The sequence below is a fragment of the Pogoniulus pusillus genome, chromosome 35 (genome assembly GCF_015220805.1).
Source record: "Pogoniulus pusillus isolate bPogPus1 chromosome 35, bPogPus1.pri, whole genome shotgun sequence".
Lineage (NCBI taxonomy): Eukaryota > Metazoa > Chordata > Aves > Piciformes > Lybiidae > Pogoniulus > Pogoniulus pusillus.
The window spans coordinates 12,157,069-12,184,873 of record NC_087298.1 but is presented as its reverse complement, the minus strand read 5'-3'; the positions used below and the strand labels follow the sequence as shown (position 1 = coordinate 12,184,873).

The following is a 27,805-nucleotide window of genomic DNA, read 5'->3' as shown; positions in this document are numbered from 1 at the left end:
CCACCGAGGCAGGGAGGCACAGGACCTTTGAAGCAGGCTGTGGGACATGTCTGGGCATACAAAGACACATCTGTCTTTAATCCTTCCCTCTGTAACTGAGACCAGCAGCAGGCAGAGCCCCAGCAAAGCCTGCCTGCATGCAGCAGGTAGGTGTGTGTGTGCCTTTGGAGGGCCTTGGCACTGCAGCCCTGCTAGGCTGGTCAGAGCCACATGTTCTCCTGAATGCAGCTTCCTATTGACTTGTTAAACATTTGCTATTTATCAGGTTTTGCTTTTAAACTGTCTGTAACAGTCTGGGAGGACTTGGGTCAAAATCCCTTCCAGATGTGAAGGTGCTACCTGATACTCTGCTTATAACCTGCACCCTCACTCCTGCTCCATTCAGATCAGCTCCACTACTGGGGAAGCAGAAATGCAAATAAAGCCCTCAAAGACAGGGAGAGAAGAGCCTGAAAGTGCCCCAAAGCTTCCCTTTTACAGGCAAAACTGATCCTGCCTTTATAAGGAGATCTTGAGGTGTAGCCATCCAAAGGGTGGAGGTCAAGAAGCTTGCTGAAGAGCATCCCCAGAGGGATCTGCTCAGTGCTGATACCTAAAGGGCTGGGGGCAAGAGGCTGGGGCCAGGCTCTTGTCAGTGGTGCCCAGGGACAGGCCAGGGGGCACTGGGCACAAACTGGAGCCCTGAAGGTTCCATCTGAACAGGAGGAGAAAGTTGTTTGGTGTGAGGGTGCTGGAGGCCTGGAGCAGGCTGCCCAGAGAGGCTGTGGAGTCTCCTTGTGTGCAGAGCTTCCAGCCCCAGCTGGGCACTGTGCTGCTGGGCAAGCTGCTGTGGGTGCCCTGCTGGAGCAGGGCATTGGACTGGATGATCTCTTTGGGTCCCTCTCAACCCCAGCATGCTGGAGTTCTGTGATCAGTGAACCTTTGCTTTGCTGGGTGGCCACAGGTTTCTTGAACACCTGCAGGGGGGGGGACACTCCAGCACCTCCCTGGGCAGCCTGTGCCAATCCCTGACCACTCTTGCAGCAAAGACATTTTTCCTCCTCTCCAATCTGACCCTCCCCTGGCACAGCTTGAGGCCATTTCTTCTTGTTCTATTGCTTGATAGCAGGGAGAAGAGAAACCAGGAGCAGGGATGCACAGCTGGATGTGCCCTGGCTGGTGCTGGGTAGGTGACTCTGGCTGTCAGTTCTGTGAGCACTCATGACAACATCACCAGTGGCACCTGGGTGCAGATCCAGGGCAGCCTTTGGGGCACATTGCTGCTGAATGAGCTGAAACCCAGCTACAGGTGATGTGGGCAGCATGGGGGTGAGGTGTCCACTCCCCTTGTCCCCATCCCTGTCTCTGGAAGTGCTGTGGGTCCTTGCACAGCTCCCCAGGCACTGCTGAGAGCAAAGTCACTCTGGGATGTGGCTGAATGGCTGTGGTGGGGTTGGGTTGCTGCTTGGACTGGGTGATCTTGGAAGGTGATCTGCAGGAGAGCAGCCCTGCGGGGAGGGACCTGGGAGTGCTGGGGGAGAACATCCATGGGGCAGCAATGTGCCCTGGGGGCCGAGAGGATCCTGGGGGGCATTAAGCAGAGTGTGCCCAGCAGAACCAGGGAAGTTCTCCTCCTCCTCTACTCTGCCCTGCTGAGACTTCATCTTGAGTCCTGCCTTCAGGTTTGGGGCTCCCCAGTTGAAGAGGGACAGAGTCCAGTGGAGGGCTATGAGGATGATGAGGGGTCTGGAGCACTGCCTGGTGAGGAGAGGCTGAGGGCCCTGGGGCTGCTTAGTCTGGAGAGGAGAAGACTGAGAGGGGATTGAATCAATGTCTATAACTATCTGAGGGCTGGGGGTCAGGAGGGAGGGACAGGCTCTGCTCACTGCTGCCTGGGGTAGGACAAGCAGCAATGGATGGAAGCTGCAGCACAGGAGGTTGCAGCTCAGCACAAGGGGGAACTTCTTGCCTGGAAGGGTCCCAGAGCCCTGGCACAGGCTGCCCAGAGAGGTTGTGGAGTCTCCTCCTCTGGAGCCCTTCCAGGGCTGTCTGGATGTGTTCCTGTGTGCCCTGAGCTAGGTTGTCTCACAGGCTCACAGGATGTCAGGGGTTGGAAGGGACCCAAAGAGATCGTTGAGTCCAACCCTCCTGCCTGATCAGGACCAGACAACCTAGCTCAGGTTTGGCTCAGGTCTAGCTATGGTCTTGCTCTGGCAGAGGATTGGATTTGATGATCTCTTTGGGTCCCTGACATCCTGTGTCCCTGTGATGCTGTGGTCCTAGAGGTGCTCTCCAACTGAAACCATTCCCTGCTTCTAAGTCCTTGCTCTCCGCACCTCATCCTCTCTTTGTAACCCCTTGGTTTTTAATGAGAGGCAGAGAAGGAGGCAGATGGGACCCTCAGCCTCCCCTGGCACCATCTCAGGCCGTGTCCTCTCCTTGTAGCACTGGCCACCAGGCAGGAGGGACCAGCCCCCACCTCACCCCAGCCTCCCACAGCAGTGCAGTTCTCCCAGAGGCTGCGGCGAGGTTGGCACCTTCCCGCAGGAGGACCCACTCCAGGGACACGCTGCCTCGAGCAGCTTTGGGGCTCTTCCCCCAGCTCCAAACCACTCCAGTGGTATCTGTCAGAGCATGCAGGGCCTGAGCCAGCTCCCGGCGTGGCCAGGGGAGGTTTTTCCACTGCCTTGAGCAGGCTCTGGCTTGGGGCCACCTCTGTGCGCTGCGGCTCCGGCAGCCTGCGTGATGCACTGCATGATGACAGAGCTGCTGGCAGCTTGGCCCAAACCAAAGCCCTTGGCCTGCTGCTCCCTGGGATTGCTCCACTGGAGGAGCAGAGAGGCTGCAGACACCAAACCTGGAGCTGGAGCAGGGTTTTTTTGGTTTGCTTTGCAGCTGTGAAACATCCCTGAGCGAGCCTGGCTGGGGCGCGTCTGCCCCTCCCTGCTAGGGGGGCTTGGGTTGAGTCCACCTACTCTGGTGCTGCTGGGGGGAGAGGGCACCTGTGAGTGGGCCTCACCCCCTCAGAGGTGATGCCAGCTACAGCCCAGCCCCTCCACGCCCTTGCAAGGTGTTCCTGACCCCCTCAGAGCTGATCCAAGCCACAGCAAAGCCCCTCCATGCCCCTGTAAGGTGTCTGATCCCTCAGAGCTTACCCAAGCTGCAGCCAAGCCCCTCCATGCCCCTGCAAGGTGTTCCTGACCCCCTCAGGGATGATCCAAGCCACAGCCAAGCCCCTCCATGCCCCTGTAAGGTGTGTCTGATCCCTCAGAGCTGATCCAAGCCACAGCCAAACCCCTCCATGCCTCTGCAAGGTGTTACTGACCCCCTCAGGGATGATCCAAGCCACAGCCAAGCCCCTCCATGCCCCTGCAAGGTGTTCCTGACCCCCTCAGGGATGATCCAAGCCACAACCAAGCCACTCCATGCCCCCCAAATCCCCAGCTCCTGCTGAGTGGCACAGGGATGGGGCTGCCCTGTCAATGCCAGCTGGGGTAGGAAGTCTGCTTGGAGATCTTGGAAGGAATTTCTTGCCTGAAATGGCTCTCAAAGCCTGGCACAGGCTGCCCAGGGAGGTGGTTGAATGCCCATCCCCAGAGGTGTTTAAAGGCTGCAGAGATGTGGTGCTAATGGGACATGGCTTAGCAGCAGCCTTGGTAGAGTTAGAGAGTGGCTGGACTGGAGGATCAGGAAGGTCCCTTCCAACCAAAATGATGCTGTGAGAGAGGAGGAGAAGAGAACCCTGCTGGCACGTTGCAGGGCTTAAGCAGAGCCCTGAGGCATCAATGCTTTTGTTCTCTTCTGGGTCCTGGCTGAGGTTGCTTTGCACCCACACAGCAGGTACCACTTCACTGACCCACTCACCCCAATTGCATCTGTTTTAACCCCATCCTGCTGGTGCAGGGCAGCAGCAGCCGTGGCAAAGCTCACCCTGCCCTTGCTGGCTGCCCCCTGACTCCCCTGGTGTGCAGGAGACCTTCAATGTACCCCAGCAAGAGATGTGCATGGGGGCTGGGATGGCTGGAGTGAGCCTGGCAGGCACCAATGGGTCTCAGGTGTTTCACTTGCTCCAACAGTGAGTTTGCAGATGGCACTGAGCTAGGAGCAGCTGTGGAGCTGTTGGAGGGTAGCAGAGCCCTGCAGAGGGACCTGGCCAGGCTGCATGGGTGGGCAGAGGCCAAGGGGATGAGACTGAACAAGGCCAAGTGCAGAGTTCTGCACTTGGGCCACAGCAACCCCAAGCAGCACTACAGGCTGGGGCCAAAGTGGCTGAGAGCAGGCAGGCAGAGAGGGAGCTGGGGGTGCTGGGAGAGAGGAGCTGCAGAGGAGGCAGCAGTGCCCAGGTGGGCAGCAGAGCCAATGGCATCCTGGGCTGGCTCAGGAGCAGTGTGGGCAGCAGGACAAGGGAGGTTCTTGTGCCCCTGTGCTCAGCACTGCTCAGGCCACCCCTGGAGTGCTGTGCCCAGTTGTGGGCTCCTGAATTGCAGAGAGCTGCTGAGGTGCTGGAAGGTGTTTGGAGAAGGGCAGCAAGGCTGGGGAGGGGCCTGGAGCAGAGCCCTGTGAGGAGAGGCTGAGGGAGCTGGGGGGGTGCAGCCTGCAGCAGAGGAGGCTCAGGGCAGAGCTGATTGCTGCCTGCAGCTGCCTGCAGGGAGGCTGTAGCCAGGTGGGGTTGGGCTCTGCTGCCAGGCAGCCAGCACCAGAACAAGGGGACACAGCCTCAAGCTGTGCCAGGGCAGGTCTAGGCTGGATGTTAGGAGGAAGTTGTTGTCAGAGAGAGTGATTGGCACTGGAATGGGCTGCCCAGGGAGGTGGTGGAGTCTTTGTGGCTGGAGGTGTTGCAGCCAAGCCTGGCTGGGGCACTTAGTGCCATGGTGTGGTTGGTTGGGCAGGGCTGGGTGCTAGGTTGGGCTGTTTGAGCTTGGAGCTCTCTTCCAGCCTGCTTGATTCTATGATTCTAGGATTGATCTCCTTTTCCCTTTCTCCCAGGCTGATGGATGGGGCTGGTTTCTCATGGCACACCTGTACCCAGTTCCAGGGCTATGGAGCTGTGGCTGGGACGATGCTGGTGCCACCCCAGTGCCCCAGCAGGCAGATGGAGGACACCAGGGCAAAACCTCTGCTTGGGACTCCCTGTAGAGCTCCAGTTCCACCTGTGCAAGAAGTCCTGCTCTGGCAGGGAGATTGGACTTGATGATCTCTTTGGGTCCTTTCCAACCCCTGGCATCCTGTGAGCCTGTGAAATCAGCACTCTTGGACTTCCAGAGGAATGGGGACCTGAGGCAGCAGCTTCTCTGGTGGCTCTGGTGAGTGAATCTCCTTGGTCTGTCTCTCACTGCTCCCAATCATCCTGTAAGTGCCCCAGGGTCTGAAGCAGGGCAGCTTTGCTGTGGTCCAAAGGGCATGGAGATGGTTAGAAGGAAGATTTTGGCCTCAGGGCCTGTGAGGTAGCCTGGCAGGGCTGGCTCATGGCTGCACCATGCAGGGAGGAAGAGTGGGGTGATGGTGAGGGGGGGGGGAAGAGCAGCATCTGGCAACCAACCTGAAGCAGTCTTCCAGAACCCCATGGTGATAAGGCCCTTTCTGGAGTGCCCCATGCAGCTGGCAGCAGCCCCACAGGCTTTTGTGTTTGGGTCTGGCCAGTTTTGTGCTTTCTGCAGCCAGAGGGATCTGGATAAGGTTTGCCTGGAAGATTAGCTGGCACCCAGCCCGACCAGACATCTCTGGAAGCTTCCCCTGGAGCAGGAGGAGGTCCTAATTCCCCTCTCATCCTGGCCCTGCTGTAGGTGTGTGGAGGAACGTGTGGCTCCTGCAAGGGGTGGTGCAGCCCTGCCACCCCAAAGCCCCAGCACTGCCTGAGCCCTGCCTGCAGCCTGCCAGGAGCTGCTGGCACCCCCAGCTCCTGGCTTCTGCCTTGGTGGGGTAATGGAGAGCATGCAGAGGTGAGCAGGGCCTGGGGGCTCCCTGCCCCCACTGCCTCTGAAGGTGGTGCCCCACAGCCCAGGGGCTGGGATGAGAGCAAGGAGCCTCAGCAGCAGCACATCAGCCCTCACCTGGGGCCACAGGTCCTGGGGTCACAGGAGCAGAGGCTCATAGGGTGTCAGGGGTTGGAAGGGACCCAAGGAGATCATCAAACCCAACCCCCTGCCAGAGCAGGACCACAGAGTCTAGCTCAGATCACAGAGGAACTCATCTAGGTAAGCCTTGGGAGGCTCTAGAGGAGACTTTCACGGCCTGTCCGTGGTCTGTCTCAGCACTGAGCAGGGAAATGAGGTGTGGGGGAGCCCCCCCAAGCAAAGATGACCTCCCCCAGTGCCAGCTCTGGGGCAGATGTGCTCCAGCTGGCACACACTGGCCACATCCCCAGCCCCATCTGAGCTGCTGGCTGTGGGGCAGAGCTGGGAGAGGACAGAAGAAAAGCCAATGTGGTGCCAGCCCCAGGGGGGCAGTGGGCACCTGGCAGTGGCCCAGACACAAAGCAAGTGGAGATGTCCCAGAGTCAGAGAAGTGTTTTGGTTGGAGAAGACTTACAGAGACATAGAACCAGAGCCTCAAGCAGGCTGGCAGAGAGCTCCAAGCTCAGCCAGCCCAGCCTAGCACCCAGCCCTGCCCAACCAACCAGACCATGGCACTAAGTGCCCCAGCCAGGCTTGGCTGCAACACCTCCAGCCACAAAGACTCCACCACCTCCCTGGGCAGCCCATTCCAATGCCAATCACTCTCTCTGACAACAACTTCCTAACAACATCCAGCCTGAACCTGCCCTGGCACAGCTTGAGGCTGTGTCCCCTTGTTCTGGTGCTGGCTGCCTGGCAGCAGAGCCCAACCCCACCTGGCTACAGCCTCCCTGCAGGCAGCTGCAGGCAGCAATGAGCTCTGCCCTGAGCCTCCTCTTCTCTGGGCTAAACACTTAGTCCAACCATCACCCTCAACACCCCCATGGCCACCAAACCATGTTCCCAAGTGCCATGGCCATAGGTTTCTTGAGCACCTCCAGAGGTGAGGGCTCCACCACCTCCCTGGGCAGCCTGTGCCACTGACTGACAACTTTCTGCCTGGAGAAGCCCCCAGGGAGCAGGAGGGAGGCTGTGGGCTCCAGCTCACCCTTGTTGCTGAGATGCTGATGCCTCCAGACTGGAAAACCCAATCCCTTCTCTCTCTCATTCCATTTTTTTCCTCTTCATTTCTTTTTCCTTCTCCTCCTCCCTGCCTGATCTTTGAGGGGAAAAAAAAAAAGAAAAAGCTCAGTTTGGGCTTCATGCAGCCCAAAAAATGCCTTTTGCAGCATCCAGCCTGGATCCCCTAAGTACTATCCCAGGGCTGCAGAGTAAGACAGTATATGGAGTAGACAGGGAGCTATAAAGACGCTTTAAAAGGGGCAATAAAAGTTTTGGGTTTCAGCTCATCTTACCCAAGAAGAGAATAACAGAGAAGCAGGAAATTTCAGTAGCAGACATGACAAAGGTCACAGCACTCAGACTGCACCTTAGACAAAAACACCTCCTCTTATGAAAACAGCAAGAATTTTTGGCAGGGGCTCAGGAGCTCTCACAGGCAAAGCTCTCAGCAGCTCTAAAAGGTTACAGGAGACTGTTTTGTCTACCCTGCTCTCAGCGGTTAGAGTATTGCCCTGCTTGTCTATCCCTGGGGATATCCTGCTCCAGGCAGAGCTAATTTTGGCCCTGCACCTCGCTCTCTCCTAGGTTTTAGGGTGCCTGAGGTGTGGTGTCACCCACCAAAGGGATGGCAGAAGCGTGCTGGATAGGAAGGGACCCCCCTAGGGATCATCAAACCTTCAATTGTCTGCTCCAGCCTCTAAAGTGTCTGCTCCAGCCTTGAGTGGTGCCACCAGAGGGGCTCTGTGCCTGTGCCCAGTGGGGGCTGGCTCTGCAGCAGGGTGCCAAGGGCTGGGTGTAGGAAGGGACCCCCCTCAAGGGTCATCAAACCTTCAGTTGTGTGCTCCAGCCTTGAGTGGTGCCACCAGAGGGGCTCTGTGCCTGTGCCCAGTGGGGGCTGGTTCTGCAGCAGGGTGCCAAGGGCTGGGTGTAGGAAGGGACCCCCCTCAAGGGTCATCAAGCCTTCAGTTGTGTGCTCCAGCCTTGAGTGGTGCCACCAGAGGGGCTCTGTGCCTGTGCCCAGTGGGGGCTGGTTCTGCAGCAGGGTGCCAAGGGCTGGGTGTAGGAAGGGACCCCCCTCAAGGGTCATCAAACCTTCAGTTGTCTGTTCCAGCCTCGAGTGCTGCCACCAGAGGGGCTCTGTGCCTGTGCCCAGTGGGGGCTGGTTCTGCAGCAGGGTGCCAAGGGCTGGGTGTTGGCAGGGTGGGAGAAGAATCCATGGGCATCAGCAGGGGTGAGGGAAAAGGGAACTTCACCTGGGATTTTATTGTGTGCAATGGAATGTTGGGGGGGTCCTTAGATGGAGTACCTGAACCCCTGGCAGGAGCACCTGAACCCACGGTATGAATACCTGACCCCATGGCAGGAGCACCTCTGATGAGCAACAAAGGGTGTGCAGAGGGAGGGAGGTTGCTGGTCTGGCTGCTGGGGAGGGTTGGTGCTCAGGATTTGCCTGTGGGGTCCTGCACACCCAGAGATGTGTACTGCCCCTGTGCTCAGCACTGCTCAGGCCACAGCTTGAGTGCTGTGCCCAGTTGTGGGCTCCTGAATTGCAGAGAGATGTTGAGGTGCTGGAAGGTGTTTGGAGAAGGGCAGCAAGGCTGGGGAGGGGCCTGGAGCAGAGCCCTGTGAGGAGAGGCTGAGGGAGCTGGGGGTGTGCAGCCTGCAGCAGAGGAGGCTCAGGGCAGAGCTCATTGCTGCCTGCAGCTGCCTGCAGGGAGGCTGTAGCCAGGTGGGGTTGGGCTCTGCTGCCAGGCAGCCAGCAAAAGAAGAAGGGGACAGAGGCTGAAGCTGTGCCAGGGCAGGTCGAGGCTGGATGTTGTTAGGAAGTTGTTTGGTCAGAGAGAGTGATTGGCATTGGAATGGGCTGCCCAGGGAGGTGGTGGAGTCTCTGTGCCTGGAGGTGTTTAAGAGGAGGCTGCATGGGGCACTCAGTGCCAGGGGTGAGTTAATCAGCAGGTGTTAGGTGCTAGGTTGGACTCAGTGATCTCAGAGGTCTTATCCAGCCTGGTTAATTCTGTGATTCTGGGTGCTTGGGGTGGCTCAGCATGGCCCTGGCCATGGGACACTCACCTGGGTGATCCCTTGGGAAGTGGCTGCATACCCTCAGAGCCTGAGCACATGGGGACACAGTCACAGAGTGGCAGGGGTTGGAAGGGACCTCCGGAGATCATCAAGTCCCACCCCCCTGCCAGGGCAGGGTCACTTAAAGAAGGTTCTTCTGGCTCCCAGCTCTGACTAAGGAGCACTGGGGACTGTTTCCCCCTCGGGTGGCAAAGTGCTGCAGCTGCGTGCAAACAAAAGGCCAAGAGCTGCACACAAACCCTCCCAGCACCTTGCAACCCCCCCTGGGGGCTCAGAAGGACCTTGGTGTGCTGTGTTGGTTTAGGTGCTGAGGAGCCCTTGGAGAGCTCTTTGCTGGCACTTGCTGCTGCATTGGCTGTGCCACCCCTCATCAGTGGCTCTTGGATGCTCAGGGCTTCATCACTCACCGATGCTTTGCTTGGAAGCTCCTTTGGGTTTGGTTGTTGCCCCTCTGCAGGAAGTTGCTCTGATGAATGACCAGGATGGATTTCTCTTCCAGAGGAAGCCAGGCTTAACGTGGGCTTTCTGTGGCCATCTCTGGGTATCAGCACTGCTCTAATTGCCCCTGACACATGGGCTTGGCATTCTTCCCAGGCAGCCTAAATCAATCATCCACTTCTGCTGTAGTAAACACTCTGTTAGAGGAGAGGGTGGAGGCTTACAGCCCTCCACCCCCCTGCCAGGGCCTTCTTTGCCCTGTCTCTCTGATTTTCTATGCCATTTCCATCTTGATGAAGCTCTCAGTGAGGGCACATTGCTGCCCAGCCATGGCTGCAAGGGCAAAGTGCCCTGATCCTTCCAGCCTGGGGTGGGGGCTGTGAACAGGGGAAGGGGAATGGTCAGGCACTGGGATAGGTTACCCAGGGAGGTGCTGGAGTCCCCATCCCTGGAGGTCATCAAGAAACCTAGGGAGCTGGGCAGGCTGCAGAGGTGGGCACAAGCCAAGCTCAGGAAGTTCAACAAGACCAAGTGCAAAGTCCTGCAGCTGGGTGGAGGCAATGCCAAGCACAAATCCAGGCTGGGCAGTGCCAGGCTGGAGAGCAGCCCTGAGGAGAGGGACTTGGGGGTGCTGCTGGAGGAGAAGCTCAACAGGAGCCAGCAGTGTGCACTTGCAGCCCAGAAAGCCAAGCAGAGCCTGGGCTGCAGCAGCAGAAGTGTGGCCAGCAGGGCCAGGGAGGGGATTCTCCTCCTCTGCTCTGCTCTGCTGAGACCCCACCTGGAGTACTGCATCCAGCTCTGGAGCCCCTGGGACAAGAGGGCTGTGGAGATGCTGGAGAGTGTCCAGAGCAGGGCCAGGAGGATGCTGAGAGGCTGCAGCAGCTCTGCTGTGAGCACAGCCTGAAAGAGTTGGGGCTGTGCAGGCTGGAGCAGAGGAGGCTCCCAGGGGACCTTCTTGTGGCCTTCCAGCATCTGAAGGGGGCTACAAAAAAGCTGGGGAGGGACTTTTGTGGCTGTGAGGGAGTGTCAGGAGTGGGGGGAATGGAGCAAAGGTGGAGGTGGGGAGAGTGAGGCTGGAGGTGAGGAGGAAGTTCCTGAGCAGGAGAGTGGTGAGAGGCTGGCAGGGGTTGCCCAGGGAGGTGGTTGAGGCCCCATGGCTGGAGGTGTTTGAGGCCAGGCTGGCTGAGGCTGTGTGCAGCCTGCTCTAGGGTAGGGTGTCCCTGGGCATGGCAGGGGGTTGGCACTGGCTGCTCCTTGTGCTCCCTTCCAACCCTGCCTGATTATGATTCTATGGAACACATGGCCATGGCACTTGGGGGCATGGTTGAGTGGCCATGGTGGGGTTGGGTCAGTGGCTGGACTCAGTGCTCCTAGAAGCCTTTTCCAACCAAAGCATTTCTCTCATTCTCTGGCCAGAGCTCTGCTTTGGGGCTGGCATCTGCCCTCAGCTGAGCAGGACCTGAGCTGGGAAGAGTTTCTTGCAGTGTTTAGCAGATGCTGCTGCACAAAGGTCTTTGTTAGCAGAGATTATTTACACCAAGAGAATGCATAAATTAACCAGTGAATGTCTCACAAGAGTACAGCTCCTGCCAGCTGGGTGGTACAGCTGCAGCCCTGTGTGCCCATGCTGGGCAAGCCTGCATGGAGACCCTGGAAGGGGTTGCCCAGGGAGGTGGTGGAAGCCTCATGCCTGGAGGTGTTCACAGCCAGGCTGGATGAGGCTGTGGGCAGCCTGCTCTAGTGTGAGGTGTCCCTGGGCATGGCAGGGGGTTTCAATTGGATGGTTCTTGTGGTCCCTTCCTTCCAATTCTGATTGATTCTATGATTCTGTGGTCTCGTAGGGTGCTTAGGAGTGCAGCCTGTTGGTCAGTGGAGGTTCTTATCCTCCTCTGCTATGCTCTAGTGAGGGCACGTTTGGGGTACTGGGTCCAGTTTTGGGCTTCCCAGTTCAAGAGTGACTGCTGGAGAGAGTCCAGAGGAGGCTGCAAAGCTGCTGAAGGGCCTGGAGCAGCTCTGTGAGGAGCAAAGGCTGAGCCCTGGGGCTGAGAGCCTGCAAAAGAGCAGCCCCAGAGGAGAGCTGAGCAATGCTCAGCAAGGGCTAAAGGGTGGGGGGCAAGAGGCTGGGGCCAGACTCTGCTCAGTGGTGCCCAGGGACAGGGGGCAGTGGGCACAAACTGGAAGCCATCTGAGCAGGAGAAAACCTTGGGTCCTCCTGGTCTGGTGCTGGTGACATGGCCTGGATGGTGACATGCCCTGAGAACATGAAGGTCTTCAGAGGGCTGCAGCCCAGCTGAGTGCATCTGCAGGCAGAGGAATGGGCACGGAGCAGACTGGAAGTGCAGCCTCTGCTCGGGCTGGCGGTGCAAAGAGTGACCAGTTGCCAGGGGAGGAAAAGCTGGGTGTGTGCACAGAGCTGGTGGGGGCAGATGCTGATCTCCCAGTGTTAAACACGACCTGCTGGGGGTTGCATCACCCTAGGAGCAGCAAGTGGAGTGCCCTCCTTCGCCCGGCGGGTGGCTCAGACGCAGCAGCAGAGCGTGGAGCAGTCCAGCTTGGCAGGGGTGCCACTGCTGCCAGCCTTCTTGTTCTCCTTGGGCAGCAGCAGCACCAAGGCCATGGCCAAGGCACAGTGGTAGAAGCTGTGCACGTAGGTGTAGTCCCAGTCCTGCAAGAGGGCAGAGCATGCAGTGAGACCTGCGCCGGCTGCAAGGCATCGGATTCAGGGACACACAGCACAGGTCAAGTTGGAAGGGACCTTCAAGATCAGCCAGCTCCAACTTCTGTGCCAAGGGCAGGGACACCTCCCACCAGCCCAGGGTGCTCAAGGCCTCATCCAACCTGGTCCTGAACACCTCCAGGGAGGTTGTGGAGCACAGAAGCACAGAATGTTGATCTGAGAGCCTGCAGAAGAGCAGCCCCAGAGGGGAGCTGAGCAATGCACAGCAAGAGCTAAAGGCTGGGGGACAAGAGGATGGGGACATCCAGCCTAAGTCTAATATCCAGCCTAAGTCTAGTGTCCAGTCCAAATCTAACATCCAGTCCAAATCTGGTATCCAGCCTAAATCTAACCTCCAGTCTCAATCTAACAACCAGTCTAACCCTACCACTCACTCTAATCCCAATACTCAGTCTTAATTCCAATCTCTAATCTCAACCAACCCTTCTCAAGCTTTCTGCCAGCATCCAAAAAAAGAGAGAGAGAAAGGAATTAAAGAAAAGACCAACCCCAAACCCAGCAGCAGTTGCTGCCATTTCTGCCTCTGTCACAGAAAACAGGGACCCAACAAGGATTTGTGAGGAGGAAGTTGTTGAGCAGGAGAGTGGTGAGAGGCTGGGATGGGTTGCCCAGGGAGGTGGTTGAGGCCCCATGGCTGGAGGTGTTTGAGGCCAGGCTGGCTGAGGCTGTGTGCAGCCTGCTCTAGGGTAGGGTGTCCCTGGGCATGGCAGGGGGGTTGGCACTGCCTGCTCCTTGTGCTCCCTTCCAACCCTGCTTGATTGTGTGATTCTGTGGCCCTCTGCTCCCCAGCCTTTAAGCACACCAAAGCCCCCAAAGCCAGGTGGGTTTAGCAGGTTCCAATTTGCACGTTCCCCACTCTGTGCATGAAGTGTTTCATTACCCCTGCGGAAGAGGCAGTGGCGGCGCTGGGAAAGGGGCTCAGGGAGAGGTTGGGAGGGGGCAGGAGGGAAGGGTGGTGAGAGGAGAAGGGGAAGGAGGGAGGTGGTGGCTGCTAAGTGACGTTTTTATGTTCTGCTAGAATTTGCAATTACCAAATGCTTTGAAAACGAATCCCCCCGGGGAAGGTCGGGAGGTTGTAGCCAGCAGCTCCCAATGCACAGAGCGGTTGTAAGGGCAGGGTTGAGAGCAGGAAGGATGTGGGTTAAGGAGGGAGGGTGTTGGGGGGGAGGGGGGGAGGTTATTGTTGTCCCCCACCCCGTGTGGGACAGATGGGTTTGAGTTGAGCAGGGTGGGTGGACTGGTCAGTGCTGAGAGCAGAAGGTCATGAGGATGAGGATGAGTGCTCCTGGGAGAGTCAGCTGAGAGGCTTTTCTCTGCTGCGAGCCAGCTCTGGATCCGGCCACGCTTGGGCTGTGTCCAGTCCCTGCCGCGCTTCCATGAGGTGTCCTTAAGTCACCCACGTCCCAGTTCCAGCTAACCTCCCCCCTCCACCTCCCCTCGGATAGGACAGAGTCATTTCGAGGGCTGCAAGGGTGCTGGAGCCCTGGAGCAGGCTGCCTGAGAGGCTGTGGAGTCTTCTTCTCAGGAGGCTTTCAAGCCCCAGCTGGATGTGTTCCTCAGGGACCTGCTTTAGGTGACCCTGCTTGACTTGGTGATCTCAGAGGTCTCACCCAACCCCTGCCATTCTGTGTCACTGTCACACCCACCCCTGCCCACACCACAGATAATGGCCCAGGGGATGGTGATGAGCAGGGAGGGATGGATCCTTATCCCTGCCACCAGACCCTGGCACACCGACCCTGGAGACCTGCACCAATGATCTCAGAGGTCTCATCTAACCCTTGCCATTGTCACACACCCACCTGTCCATACCACAGATAAAGGCCCAGGGGGTGATGATGAGCAGGGAGGGATGGATCCTTATCCCTGCCACCAGACCCTGGCACACCGACCCTGGAGACCTGCACTGATGATCTCAGAGGTCTCATCCAACCCCTGCCATTCTTTGATGGCTGAAGGAAGAGTGCTCCATGTCCTTCCAACTCATTTCCCAGGGGAAAAACAGAGTGGCCACCACCCTGTGTGTCAGTCACTGTCACACCCACCCCTGCTTACAGCACAGATAATGGCCCAGGGGCTGGTGATGAGCAGGCAGAGAGCAATCCTAGTCCCTGCCACCAGATCCTGGCACACCAACCCTGGAGACCTGCACCTGAGCTGGGTGTTGCCTAAGGCTGGATGCAGCCCAGTGGTGTGAAGGAAGGTTTCCTATCTCAGTAACATCCTTTCCACCTTGTAAAGCTGTGGTGATGGAGAGTGCAGAAGAGAAAAGAATCAACCAGGCTAAAAGCTCCTCCAGTCCAACCTATCCCCCAGCCCTGACCAATCAACCAGACCATGGCACTAAGTGCCTTGTCCAGGCTTTGCTTGAACACCTCCAGGGATGGGGACTCCACTACTTCCCCAGGCAGCCCATTCCAGTGGCAAATAGAACAGGATAGAACAGAATGGAATGGAATGGAATCAACCAGGCTGGAAGAGAGACAGGTACCTCAAAGAAGAACCTCAACATCAGTGCTAGTGCCCCAAAACAGAAGCCAGGACCAATCTGTTGGGTGTAGACACTCTTGTCTGGGTAGAGCCCTTTCTTCTCTTTCATCTTTTGCAGCTGGAAGGAAAGAGAGAGCACACTGAGTGTGGCCACCTGCATTTAGGAGCAGCCAAAGGCTCCCATGAGTGCTGAAATAAAGCCACCCAACCCCCCAGACCAGGTGCCCTAGGCTGTGAGATCCATCTGCACGTGGGAATCATCTCCACCTGTGTGCTGCAAAGGGCCCTCCCTTCAGTCCTGATCATAAGGAGGAGCAGCTGAGGGAGCAAACTGGGTTTGTTCAGCCTGGGGAAAAGGAGGCTGAGAGGAGAGCTCATTGCTCTCTGCAACTCCCTGCAGGGAGCTTGGAGCTGGGTGGATGTTGGTGCCTTCTCCCAGGTAAGAAGTGGTAGGATGAGAGGGAATGGCCTGAGATTGCACCAGGGTGGGTTTAGGATGGACATGAGAAGAGAATCCTCTGCTAAAAGGATTCTCAAAGCCTGGCACAGGCTGCCCAGGGAGGTGGTTGGAGCCCCATCCCCGGAGGCGTTTAGAAGGCGCAGAGCTGTTGTGCTGAGGGATGTGGCTTAGCAGCAGGTTTGGTACAGCTGGAGAATGGTTGGACTGGATGATTTTAAAGGGCTTTTCCAGTCTGGGTACCGCTGGGGCTGCAAAATGCAAGGCCAGGAGCTGTGGTGGATTGCTGAGAGCAACCAGACTTGGTGGTCCTCCCTTTGGCCACTCACCGCCTGCCCGCTGGCTGCGCAGCTTGAAGGAGAAGCTCTGCTCCTACTGGGCTGGGCTGTAAGGGCTGGATCCCCCCGAGGAGGAAGACAATGGGACAAGTTGGACCCCACCCACGCAGACCTCAGCCCCTTTGCTCAGAGTGGGCCCCAGCAGGGTGCCCTTCCCCACGTACCCATTTGACAGTGATCACCAGCACGGCCGTGCCGATGGGTCCCGAGTAGACGCCGTAGCCCCAGCGGTCGTGGTAGATCCTCACGGCGATGGTGAGGACACCAAACATGATGAAGGTTGACCTCTTGGGTTCATCAAACTCTGCCAGGGCTGTGTGGCATCAAGCACAGGGGACATCAGTTCACCCATCCCCCCCCTTTTCCTTGGCTGCTCCCCTAAAGACTTATTGGGCTCTGCCCTACCTGTGCTGGGGACCCTTAGTGTCGCAGCTGGGTTTGGTTTGCCCTTCTTCTGCCTCACAGCTGGGGAAACTGAGGCATGGGAGAGGGGGGTGGAGGCAAAGCAAACCATCCTGAGACATCTGAGTGCTGGGTCTAGGAGCTGATTTTAGAGGTCTTGTGTTGTGACAGGACAAGGAGTGAAGGGTTTAAACTAAAAGAGGGAGATTTTGGAGAAGAGAAGGAGGAGACCTTGGAGTGACCTTCCAGGAGCTGAAGGAGACCTAGAGGAAGGCTGGGGATGGACTATTGACAAGGTCTTGTAGTGACAGGATGAGGGGTAATGGGTTTAAAGTGGCAGAGAGGAGGTTCTTGACATTGAGGGTGGTGAGACCCTGGCACAGGTTGCCCAGGGAGTTTGTGGAGCATTGGCACAGGTTGCCCAGGGAGGTTGTGGAGCATTGGCACAGGTTGCCCAGGGAGGTTGTGGAGCACAGAAGCACCCAACGTGATCTTTGATCACGTTGGGTGCTTCTGTGCTCCACAACCTCCCTGGAGGTGTTCAGGACCAGCTTGGATGAGGCCTTGAGCAACCTGTTCTAGTTAGGGATGTTCCTGCTGACTGCAGGGGGTTGGGACCTTTAAAGGTCTCTTCCAACCCAAACCCATTCCAAGACTCTACAATGATTCAAGTGTTCTAAACGATCACTTGGGGAGCCTGCAAGCAACTTTTGGGTTCATCTCTCCTCTCCAACCCTCCCAAACTTGCTGGCTCACCCCACCTCAGGCAGGACAGGCAGCAACAGGATGAGGGCCAAAGGTTGGAAACTAGAGCAGGGGAGATTTAGGTTGGGCATTGCAGAGCTTTAGAGATTGGAAGGGACCTCCAGAGATCATCCAGTCCAGCCCCCTTGCCAAGGCAGGATCACCCAGGACAGGTCACACAGGAACACATCCAGGTGGGTTTGGAAAGCCTCCAGAGAAGGAGGCTCCACAACCTCTTTGGGCAACCTGGTCCAGGGCTCTGCCACCCTCACTGGAAAGGAGTTTCTCCTCTCATTGAGGTGAAACCTTCTCTGTTCCAGTTTGTGGCTGTTGCTCCTTGGTTTATTGCTGTTGCTTCTTGGCTTATTGCTGTTGAACAGGGAAAAAAGCTTGGCTTAGGAGGAAGCTCTTCACAATGCCATGGTCTGGTTGATTGGGCAGGGCTGGGTGATAGGCTGGACTGGATGAGCTTGGAGGTCTCTTTCACCCTGGTTGATTCTGTGATTCTATGAGGGTGGTGGGGTCAAAGGATCACACAGAATCACACAATGTCAAGGGCTGGAAGGGACCTCCAAAGCTCATCCAGTCCACCCCCACCCCACCAAGAGCAGCATCATCCACACAGCAACACATCCAGAAGGGTCTTGAATAACCCCAGAGAGAGAGAGAAACTCCACAACCCCCCCTGGGCAGCCTGTTCCAGGGTTCTCTCACCCTCACCACTGCAACAGGTTGCCCAGAGGTCTGTTGGAAGCCCCCATCCCTGCAGCCATCCAAGCTGAGACTCGCTGGAGCCCTGCACAGCCTGACCTAGGGCAAGTTGGACAGGCTGACCTCAGAGGGTCCCTTCCCAGCACAGCTCACTCCGCGCTGGGTGGCGCGACAGGGACCAGGCTGCTCCACACCTGCCCCGGGCTTTGCAAGCTGGAAGTCACCAGGCTGAGTAAATTAGGAGAGGCTTTTGTTTAGCACAGGATGGGATAATAACTGATAAAAGTTGTGGCTCCCGGGAGGCTCCCTGCTTCGTTTCTTTCCCCCCAGCTCGCACAGCTGTGTTATGGCTGTCCTGGATTTGCATTCCGGGAAGCCTGCCCGAGGGGCTGTGTCCACACATGTGCTCTGGGGCTTTACAAGCCACAGCAAGAGGCTTCCCTGGCCTTCAGGCACCACCACCTTCCCCCCCCTGTCCTTGGACTGTGGTTTTATAGGCAGCTTGGCTAAGGGATCGTGTCCGCATTTTAATCCCCACTGTCTCCCTCTGGGTCCATATTTCAAACGGTGCAGGCCAGGATTTGGGTTGGGTTTTTTTGTTGTTGTTTGGTTGGGGTTTTTTCCCCCCCCTTTTTTTTTTCCCTTTTTTTTTTTTGCAAGCTTTCTGAGTGCAGTAATGAAGCAATCAAGTTGGATTTTTGCTGCGAGGAGCCAAAGCGTCTGGCTCGGCTCTGACCTGCCCTGACACTGCTGTCAGCTGAACCTGAAAGTGCCCTTTGGAGGGGATGGTCCAGAGCAGGGCAGCAAGGCTGGGGAGGGGCCTGGAGCACAGCCCTGTGAGGAGAGGCTGAGGGAGCTGGGGGGGTGCAGCCTGCAGCAGAGGAGGCTCAGGGCAGAGCTCATTGCTGCCTGCAGCTGCCTGCAGGGAGGCTGTGGCCAGGTGGGGTTGGGCTCTGCTGCCAGGCAGCCAGCACCAGAAGAAGGGGACACAGCCTGAAGCTGTGCCAGGGCAGGTCTAGGCTGGATGTTGTTAGGAAGTTGTTGTCAGAGAGAGTGATTGGCATTGGAATGGGCTGCCCAGGGAGGTGGTGGAGTCTTTGTGGCTGGAGGTGTTGAAGCCAAGCCTGGCTGGGGCACTTAGTGCCATGGTCTGGTTGGTTGGGCAGGGCTGGGTGCTAGGTTGGGCTGTTTGAGCTTGGAGCTCTCTTCCAGCCTGCTTGGTTCTATCATTTGCCTCATTGCCTTTTCCAGCTGAGCCAAGTGGGCACTGATGTGCTCAGGGCAGTTTGGGAGCTCACCCTGGGGGCAAAGAGACACTTCCAAGGTTGATATTTTTCTCACTCATCCTTCCCTGCACGAGGCCATGAGCAGTCTGGTCTGGTGGGAGGTGTCCCTGCCCGTGGCAGGAGGGTTGGAACTGAATGATCTTCAAGGCCCCTTCCAACCCAAACCATTAGCCTGGCTGGGGCACTCAGTGCCATGGTCTGGTTGATTGGGCAGGGCTGGGTGCTAGGTTGTGCTGGCTGAGCTTGGAGCTCTCTGCCAACCTGCCTGATTCTATGATTCTATATTGTGCTAAGCTGTGAATATAAAGCTTCATTCTTTCATTTCCAGCCAGCTGAGTCTAGTCTGGGTGATTCCATCAGAGTAGGGGTGCAGATACCACCCAAACCATCACATCCTCTCATCCCTCTCTGCTCACCCTACCCTCCTCTCCTGTCAGAAGCAGCCACATCCTACCAAAGAGGAGGGGAAAGAAGAGATTTAAAGTTTTCATCCTCTTTAATTCTGTCCATTTCCCCCCTCCCCATTCCTATTGTGCCTCATTTCAGTGGCTAATGAGGAATAAAATGGAGTGGGGGGGGACTAAAGTGAAGGCAATGTGGGACTAGAAACAGTGAGTGAGATGCAAGGGTCAGGATGCTCAGGGGAAAGGAAATGAAATAAATGTCTGGGTGGTTTTTTTCCTAAGCAGATCTAATATTTCCCATCAGCCCAGACTGGTTTTTGGTAAACTAGGAAGATAGATTTGTTTTGACTAAACCTCTTTGATTTGCTGGGCCAAGAGAAGTGTCAGATTCTACATCTCTTAATGCCCCCAGGGTCAGGACAGGACACTCTGATGGGCTCAGCCTGGGGAAAAATGAAGAGAAATGGGAGATTTCCTGACAGAGGAGGTTTCAAACTAAGTCATCTTGGACCAGATGATCCTTGGGGCCCCTTCCAAGCTGGCATTCTGTGGCCCTGTCCTGCCTTGCACTGAAGCAGCAGGCTGCATGTGCTGCTTGCCAGTCTGAAATGAGGAACTGCTGCTGGGAGGAGATGGGTAAGAGCCTGGGGAAGGAAGAGGAGCAGCAGTGCCCAGGACAGGACAAAGGCAATGGACACAAACTGGAGCCCAGGAGGTTCCACCTGACCAGGAGGAGAAAGTTGTTTGGTGTGAGGGTGCTGGAGGCCTGGAGGAGGCTGCCCAGAGAGGTTGTGGAGTCTCCTTGTGTGGAGAGCTGCCAAGCCCAGCTGGGCACTGTGCTGCTGGGCAGGCTGCTGGGGGTGCCCTGCTGGAGCAAGGAGGTTGGACTGGATGATCTCCAGAGGGCATTTCACATAGAATCACAGAACCTCAGGGGCTGGAAAGGTCCTTCAAAGCTCATCCAGTCCAACCTCCCTGCCAGAGCAGCTCACACAGGAACACATCCAGGTGGCTTTTGAATATCTCCACAGAGGGAGACTCCACAACCCCCTTGGGCAGCCTGTGCCAGGGCTCTGCCACCCCCAGAGAGGAAAAAAAATTCCTCCTCATGTTGAAATGAAACCTCCAACCCCACCATGCTGGGAGTCTGGGATTGCACAAAGGATAATCTCAGACTCAGAGTCTTAGACAGGATCAGGTTTAGGTTGGAAGGGAGCTCAAAGCTCAGCCAGTTCCAACCCCCTGCCATAGGCAGGGACAGCTCCCACTAGGACAGGTTGCTCAAGGCCTCATCCAACCTGGTCCTGAACACCTCCCTGGGCAACCTGTGCCAGTGTCTCACCACCCTCAACCTGTGCCAGTGTCTCTCCACCCTCACTGCAAACAACTTCTTCCTAACATCCACTTTCAATCTCCCCTCTGCCACTTCAAACCCATTCCTACTCCTCCTCTCATTGCCAGACCTTGTCAATAGTCCTTCCCCAGCCCTCCTGGAGTCCCTTCAGATCCTGCAAGGCCACTCCAAGGTCTCCTCCAAGCCTTCTCTTCTCCAGGCTGCACAGCCCCAACTCTCCCAGCCTGTCCTCACAGCAGAGCTGCTGCAGCCCTCTCAGCATCTTGGTGGCCTCCTCTGGGACTGTCTCCAACACTTCCATGTCCTGCTTGTGCTGGGGGCTCCAGAACTGCCCCCAGGACTGCAGGTGGGGTGTGAGGAGAGCAGAGCCAAGGGGCAGAATCCCCTCCCTTGCCCTGTGCCCACACTGCTCCTGCTGCAGCCCAGCACAGGGTTGGGTCTGGGCTGCACTCACACTGCAGGCTCCTGTTGAGCTTTCCATCAGCCCAGGTCCTGTTCCTCAGGGCTGCTCTCAGCCATTCCCCACCCAGCCTGGAGTTGTGCTTGGGATTGCACCCACCCAGGTGCAGGACCTCAAAGACCATATCATTCCTGGGGCCTGCCCCAACTAACCATCCCACCAGTGATACCAGCAGCCCCTTCCTGACCTGCTGGTGCTCAGCAGGAACCAAAGAGCCCAGTGCTTACCCATCAGGGACACCCAGATGGACAGAGCTGTTCCATAGATGCTGAAGTACTCGAGGATGTCGTAGCGCATGAAGCACAGCACCGACAAGCCAGGACCATCACACACGTGGTAGAACTGCCCAGGGAGAAACAACCCCACAAAGGAAAGCATTAGAAACCTCCTCCCTTACCCATGGACCAGCAAGGAACTTCTCACCTGCTTTGAAACAGCCTTTCTGTGGCTGTGGAGAGGTTCTCCAGGCAGGACAGAGCAGCCCTGACTGTATTTTGGGAGATAAAAAGTCACCATTCCCAGCTGCCAATTGCCTGAGCATCAGCATAGCACAAATTCCTTGTGGACAAGCTTTGGTTTGCCTCCTGGGCCACGCCAGGGTTTGCAATCTGATGAGCAAGCTGCTTCCAGCTGAGCCATGAGCTGTGCTGGGTTGTCCTCTCCAGCAGAGGAACTTGGGGCTTGTGGTTCTGATGGGGGAAGGCTCTTGTCAGGCAGTTCCAAAGGAGTGGGCTGGTGAAAGGTGTCTGGGTGCCAGGTCACTGCCCAGGCTGAACAGGGCTTGCATGGCCAGGGGCTGAGCACTGGACAGGCTGCAGAGCTGGGCACAGAGAATCAGTCAGGGTTGGAAGGGAGCACAAGGAGCAGGCAGTGCCAACCCCCCTGCCATGCCCAGGGACACCCTACCCTAGAGCAGGCTGCACACAGCCTCAGCCAGCCTGGCCTCAAACACCTCCAGCCATGGGGCCTCAAGCACCTCCCTGGGCAACCCATTCCAGCCTCTCACCACTCTCCTGCTGAACAACTTCCTCCTCAACTCCAGCTTTGCTCCATTCCCCCCAGTCCTGTCACTCCCTGACAGCCTCAAAAGTCCCTCCCCAGTGCTTTTGTACCCCCCTTCAGATCCTGGCAGGCCACAAGAAGAGGAACCAAATGAGGTTCAAAAGGACAAGTGCAGAGTCCTGCACCTGGGGAACAAAAACAAACTGCAGCAGGACAGGCTGGGAGGTGACTGCTGGAGAGCAGCCCTGGGGAGAGGGAGCTTGGAGTGCTGGGGGAGAACATCCCTGGGGCAGCAATGTGCCCTGGGGGCCAAGGCCAATGGGGTCCTGGGGGACATTAAGCAGAGTGTGTCCAGCAGATCCAGGGAGCTTCTCCTCTACTCTGCCCTGGGGAGACCTCATCTTGAGTCCTGCCTTCAGCTTTGGGCTCCCCAGTTGAAGAGGGACAGGGATCTGCTGGAGAGGGTCCAAGGGAGGGCAGTGAGGATGATGAGGGGACTGGAGCACTGCCTGGAGAGGAGAGGCTGAGGGCCCTGGGGCTGCTTAGTCTGGAGAAGAGAAGACTGAGAGGGGATTGAATCAATGTCTATAACTATCTGAGGGCTGGGGGTCAGGTTCTGCTCACTGCTGCCTGGGATAGGACAAGCAGCAATGGATGGAAGCTGCAGCACAGGAGGTTGCAGCTCAGCACAAGGGGGAACTTCTTGCCTGGAAGGTCCCCAGGGAGTGGGGAGGGGAAAGGAAGGGTGAAAGACAAAGAGCCTGTTTCTGGCCGACGTCGCAGCACTTGTCTGTGCTGGACAAATGCTGCCCCTGCTCTGCTGAGCTCTCTGAGGAGGAGTGGGGTGCTGCAAGAAAGCCAACACCAGCAGCTGCTGCCCTTCCTGCCCCCCTAACCACGCTGGCAGCTGCCTTCCCTTCCCCATGCACAGAGATTTTGCCTCTTGCATCCCCTGGGCGAGGACCTGGTCCAGCCCTGCCCCTCTGAACTTCCCAATGGACTCTCTGGGGAGGTGGAGCGGACAGGAGAGTGATGTGAAATGAGACGGTGGATGTCTGCCTCCCCTGGGGGGCTGGGAGGGAGGGGAGAGACCTCCTTGGGATTTTAAAATCTCATTTTATTGGCTCTTCCTGTAGATTTGTGTGGAGCTGGCAGAAGTTCCTCCCCCGAGTTGTGCTTCGCTTAGGGACTCAGCTGGCGGATCCTTAGGAATAAGAGATTGGCCTCCTGCTGATCCCTGCCACCAGGGAAGAGCTTTTCACACTGGGAAGGTCTTTATCTCTGTCTCAGTTTCTCTGTGTGGAAGACATCCTCAGGAGATGCCTGGAGGAGAGGTAAATGGAGCAGGGAAGCGATTGTCTGCCTGTGTCCCACCTGTGAGGCTGCAGCTCAAAGCCTGGGTTCAGCTTGGGGCTCTTCACTCCAAGAAGGACATTGAGGAGCAGGTCCAGAGAAGGGCAATGAAGCTGGGGAAGGGTCTGGAGAACAGGGCTGGGAAGGAACAGCTGAGGGAGCTGGGGGTGTTCAGCCTGGAGAAGAAGAGGCTGAAGGGAGACCTCTTTGCTCTCTACAGCTCCCTGAAAGGAGGCTGGAGCCAGGTGGGGGGTGGGCTCTTCTCTCTAGCATCAGGTAAGAGGAAGTGGCCTGAAGCTGTGCCAGGGGAAGGTTTGGTTGGATGTGAGGAACAATTTCTTTGCTGCCAGAGTGGTCAGGGATTGGCAGAGGCTGCCCAGGTTGGTGCTGGAGTCCTCATTCCTGGAGGTGTTCAAGAAACCTATGGCTGCTTGGGGCCGTGGTTTGGTGGCCATGGGGGTGTTGTGGTGATGGTTGGACTGGATGATCTCAGAGATCTTTTGCATCCCAAACAACTCCATGATCCTTATGAGCACTGTTTGGCTTGCTGGGATGTTTCCCTCTTAGAAGCACAGAGCTCTTGAGGTTGGAAGAGACCTCTGAGATCGTCACCAAGTCCAGCTGCTCACCTGGAGCTCACAGTCTCACCACTGCTGCTAGGTCATATTTAGCAGAGCACTTCCACAAGACAGAACAGCAGTTTTTCCCCCAGTGGGAATGATGCCAGTGGGAATGCTGCTTGTGTGTGTACAGAGGCACTGAGCAGAGATGCAAAGCAGAGAGGGGCTCACTGCTGGCAGCAGGACTCCAAACGAGGTTTTGTGGCTGTGCAGCCAACTGGATTTCCCCCTCGTTATTCCCACGTGCAGGAAAGGCAGAGAAGTCCTCAGCCTGGTAGAAGGTAGGCTTGCAAAGTGCTCTGCCAGGGGGGAGGGTAAATCATTACTTATCTTGATAGCTCAGCACCACCTTTAGGTCTTTCCTTGCCCTGTGCAGAATCTCCCCTGGACTCCAGCACCGCTCCCATCACCAACTGCCAAATCAATAATTCCACTGCATGCTTTGGGCTCAAACAGCAGCAGCACCACAGCAAAGAGACTTTGGAGGCAAATTAAAGCCCCAATCCCAACCTGCTCACCCCTTAGCAGATCATGATTCTATGATTTATGTTAGCAGCTGTAAAGCAGAGAGGAAAAGCAGCACTGAAACCCTGCGAGGCAACCCAGTCCCTGTGCCCAGACCCACTCCTTAACCCCACAGTCACAAAGCACTCAGGTGAGGCCACCCCACAGGACATCCTGACCTGAAGAACCAGCTGCTCAGCACCACACAAAGAATCATAGAGCTGATCAGCTTGGTGAAGACCTCCAAGATCATCAAGCCCAACTGCTAAGCCAGCACTGCCAGGTCAGGGCTGAACCATGTCCCTCAGCACCACTTCTCCATGGCTTTTAAACCCCTCCAGGAATAGGAACTCCACCACTGCCCTGGGCAGCCTGGTTCAGGGCCTAACAACTCTCTTGGGGGCAGAAATTGATCCTCTTAAACCTCTCCTGGTGCTGAGGAAAGAGCCTCACTATGGCTTCATGTTCTCCTTTGACACCTGGTGGGAGATAACTGGGCATGAATGTTCTGGAGGGTCATGCTTGCTGCTGCTGGGTGGGCTCCAGCTGCCTTTCCTGGTGGGGATCTGCTGCAGAGAGCATTCAGGGTGGGGGGAGAAACATGCAGGGGGCAGGGGGGGGCAGAGAGGCACCTTACCACCGTGAAGAACATGGTGAAGAAGTAGACCATGGCTTCCATGTGGAAGCGCCGCTTGGCCGCGATGCTGATGACAGGGAGGAAGACCAAGGTGCTGATGGTAGGCAGAAGGAGCTTGGCTACCAGGGAACCCATGGGTGCTTCTCCAGGCTGGTGGCTTCCAGGGATGGGGTGGGTCTCTCTCTCTCTCTGAGCTGGAAGAAGGCAGTGGAGAAGATCAACTGTGTTGGGTGTGCTTTAAAATTTAAATGCCCTGCGTGGCCAAGAGGGCTGCAGGCAGGGAACAGCTGCTGCTGCTGCCACCACCAGCACCACAGCCACCCCCTTGGCTCCTGTCTCTCCCCAGCAGAGGAATTCCTGAGGCAGCTGGTGGCTCCTGGCAGCAGATGCTCTGTGCCTCCACACAGCCTGCAAAGGAGAGAAGGGGAATGTTGTCCTTGCAGGATTGGTGCTGGGTGTTGGACCTATGAGGATGCTGGGATTTGATTGCTCTTCCATGCTGAGCTATGAGGCCAGGCTGAGAGAGTTGGGGTTCTGCAGCCTGGAGAAGAGAAGGCTTGGAGGAGACCCTGGAGTGGCCTTCCAAGATCTGAAGTGGGCTACAGAAAGGCTGGGGAGAGACTATTGACAAGGTCTGGGAATGGCAGGAGGAGGAGGAATGGGTTTGAAGTGGCAGAGGGGAGATTGAAAGTGGATGTTAGGAAGAAGTTGTTTGCAGTGAGGGTGGAGAGACACTGGCAGAGGTTGAGGGTGGTGAGACACTGGCACAGGTTGCCCAGGGAGGTGTTCAGGACCAGGTTGGATGAGGTCTTGACTGACCTCTTCTAGTGAGAGGTGTCCCTGCCTAAGGCAGGGGGTTGGAACTGGTTGATCTTTGAGGTCACTTCCACCCTGAACCATTCTGTGATTCTAAGGTGGCACAGAAACACTCTCTGCTGATCCATATTGGCACAAAGCAGGGAAGAAATGGGACAGAGCGGGTGCCAGGAGGGTTTAAAGCAGCAGCAGATTGCTTTTGCTCTACCTGAGAATCACAGAATCAAGCAGGTTGGAAGAGAGCTCCAAGCTCAGCCAGCACAACCTAGCACCCAGCCCTGACCAACCAACCAGACCATGGCACTAAGTGCCCCAGCCAGGCTTGGCTTCAACACCTCCAGCCACAAAGACTCCACCACCTCCCTGGGCAGCCCATTCCAATGCCAATCACTCTCTGCCAACAACTTACAAACCAAGCTCTAAATCTGCCTTTTATTCCCCCAGAAAAGCAGACCTGCAGTGGCTGGTCCTGCTCCAGAGGAGCTCACAGGATGCAGCATCTCACACCAAGCAGGAGGGCAGAGGCAGGTGAAGTTTCTCAGCCGTGCCTTCAGCATGGACACCTCCAGGAGCTGTGTCTGGAATCGAGGAGCTGAATGTCTCCAGGGTGGAGGAATTTGAGCAGCTCACCATGAGGCGCAGGAAGGCTGAGAGGTAAAAGAAAACCCAAAGCCAAGCAGCCTTTGGGCTGCTAATCCACTCAGTGGCTGCTCTCTTTTATGATGCTGCTTTATGATATCAGTGCTGCTCCCCTCCTGGGTTAATTTCTTTTCCTTGGAGCCTCGCAGGGATTCTCAGCATCCCTTGTTGTGTTTTTTTTTTGCTAAGGTACAGCTGTTCCCAGGACGCAGGGAGCAGGAATGTTGGGCTTGAGCAACAACAGCCTTTGTGGCTGCGGCTTTGGGGTGGTGATCCCAGCCCCCGTCTGCTCCTGAGGCTGGTGGGATGGGCTTGCCTGACCCCTAGGGAGAAGGAGGGAGGGGGCTGGTGGAAAAGCAGGAATGCAAGGAGAGAAAAAAAATGCTCTTCCAACTGCTCCAGCCAAAGCTGGAAAAGGCTCCGGGGGGGTGTGTGTGGTGTGTGTTGGGGGGGGGGGGTAAGTGCAGGGCTGATGTGTGCACGGTGGGAATGGCACGAAAGCGCTGACCCGAGAGGGTCCTGCTGAGAGCCTTCCCCAGGCATGGCTGAGATGAGCTGCTGAGGGCTCCTGCTGTGAGCTGCTGTTGCAGGAACTGTCCCCATCCCCATGCTCCACAGCACATCTCCTGCCTGGGTGAGCTGTGAGCTTACCCCAGACCCCACAGACCCTCTGACCTCAGCACTCCTTGAATTCAGGGTTCACTCTTGGGCTCTTCACTCCAAGAAGGACATCCAAGGGCTGGAGCAGATCCAGAGAAGGGCAACAACGCTGGGGAAGGGTCTAGAGAACAGGGCTGGGGAGCAGCAGCTGAAGGACCTGGGGTTGTTTAGTCTGGAGAGGAGGAGGCTGAGGGGAGATTTCATTGCTCTCTACAGCTCCCTGAGAGGAGGCTGCAGCCAGGTGGGGTTGGGCTCTTCTCCCAGCAAAGAAGTGATAGAATGAGAGGAAATGACCTCAAGTTGTGCCAGGAGAGGTTTGGGTTGGACATTACAGGAAGTTTCTTCACCCAAAGTGTTGCCAAGTCCTGCTCTGTGCCAGTGGTGGAGTCCTCATCCCTAGAGGGATTTAAGAGCTGTGTAGGTGTGGAGCTGATGGCCACAGATTAGTGCTGGGCTCAAGGTTGGAATTGGTCATCTGAAAGGTCAATTCCAAGCAAAATGAGTTCTTCAGAACTTGAATCTCCTCCACCAAATAGTGGGAAGCTCTGGTGGCCCTGTTTGCTATGAAAATTGATCC

At 56.7% G+C, this 27,805-nt stretch overlaps 1 protein-coding gene and 1 long non-coding RNA gene across 3 annotated transcripts in view; one reads left to right on the top strand and one right to left on the bottom strand.

Annotated features, from left to right (window-relative positions):
• Positions 1-5,087: 5,087 nt before the first annotated feature.
• The window catches only part of LOC135190118 (uncharacterized), a 33,495-nt gene continuing 10,777 nt past the window's right edge, over positions 5,088-27,805 (top strand). Inside the window, exons 1-2 of one of the 2 annotated variants that reach the window (XR_010308429.1) lie at positions 5,088-5,282; positions 26,374-26,583. This is a non-coding gene — a long non-coding RNA (uncharacterized LOC135190118). Of the gene's footprint in view, positions 5,283-15,192; positions 15,281-26,373; positions 26,584-27,805 lie in introns of those variants that run through there. The other variant, XR_010308428.1, reaches the window with a different exon arrangement.
• Positions 11,717-25,248, bottom strand: MYMK (myomaker, myoblast fusion factor). The gene is made up of 5 exons (XM_064171064.1): positions 25,114-25,248; positions 21,225-21,339; positions 15,801-15,949; positions 14,843-14,959; positions 11,717-12,279 (listed from the first exon to the last, which is right to left on the bottom strand). The coding sequence occupies exons 1-5, from the start codon at positions 25,246-25,248 to the stop codon at positions 12,133-12,135; spliced, it is 663 nt and encodes a 220-aa protein (XP_064027134.1). The 3' UTR covers positions 11,717-12,132.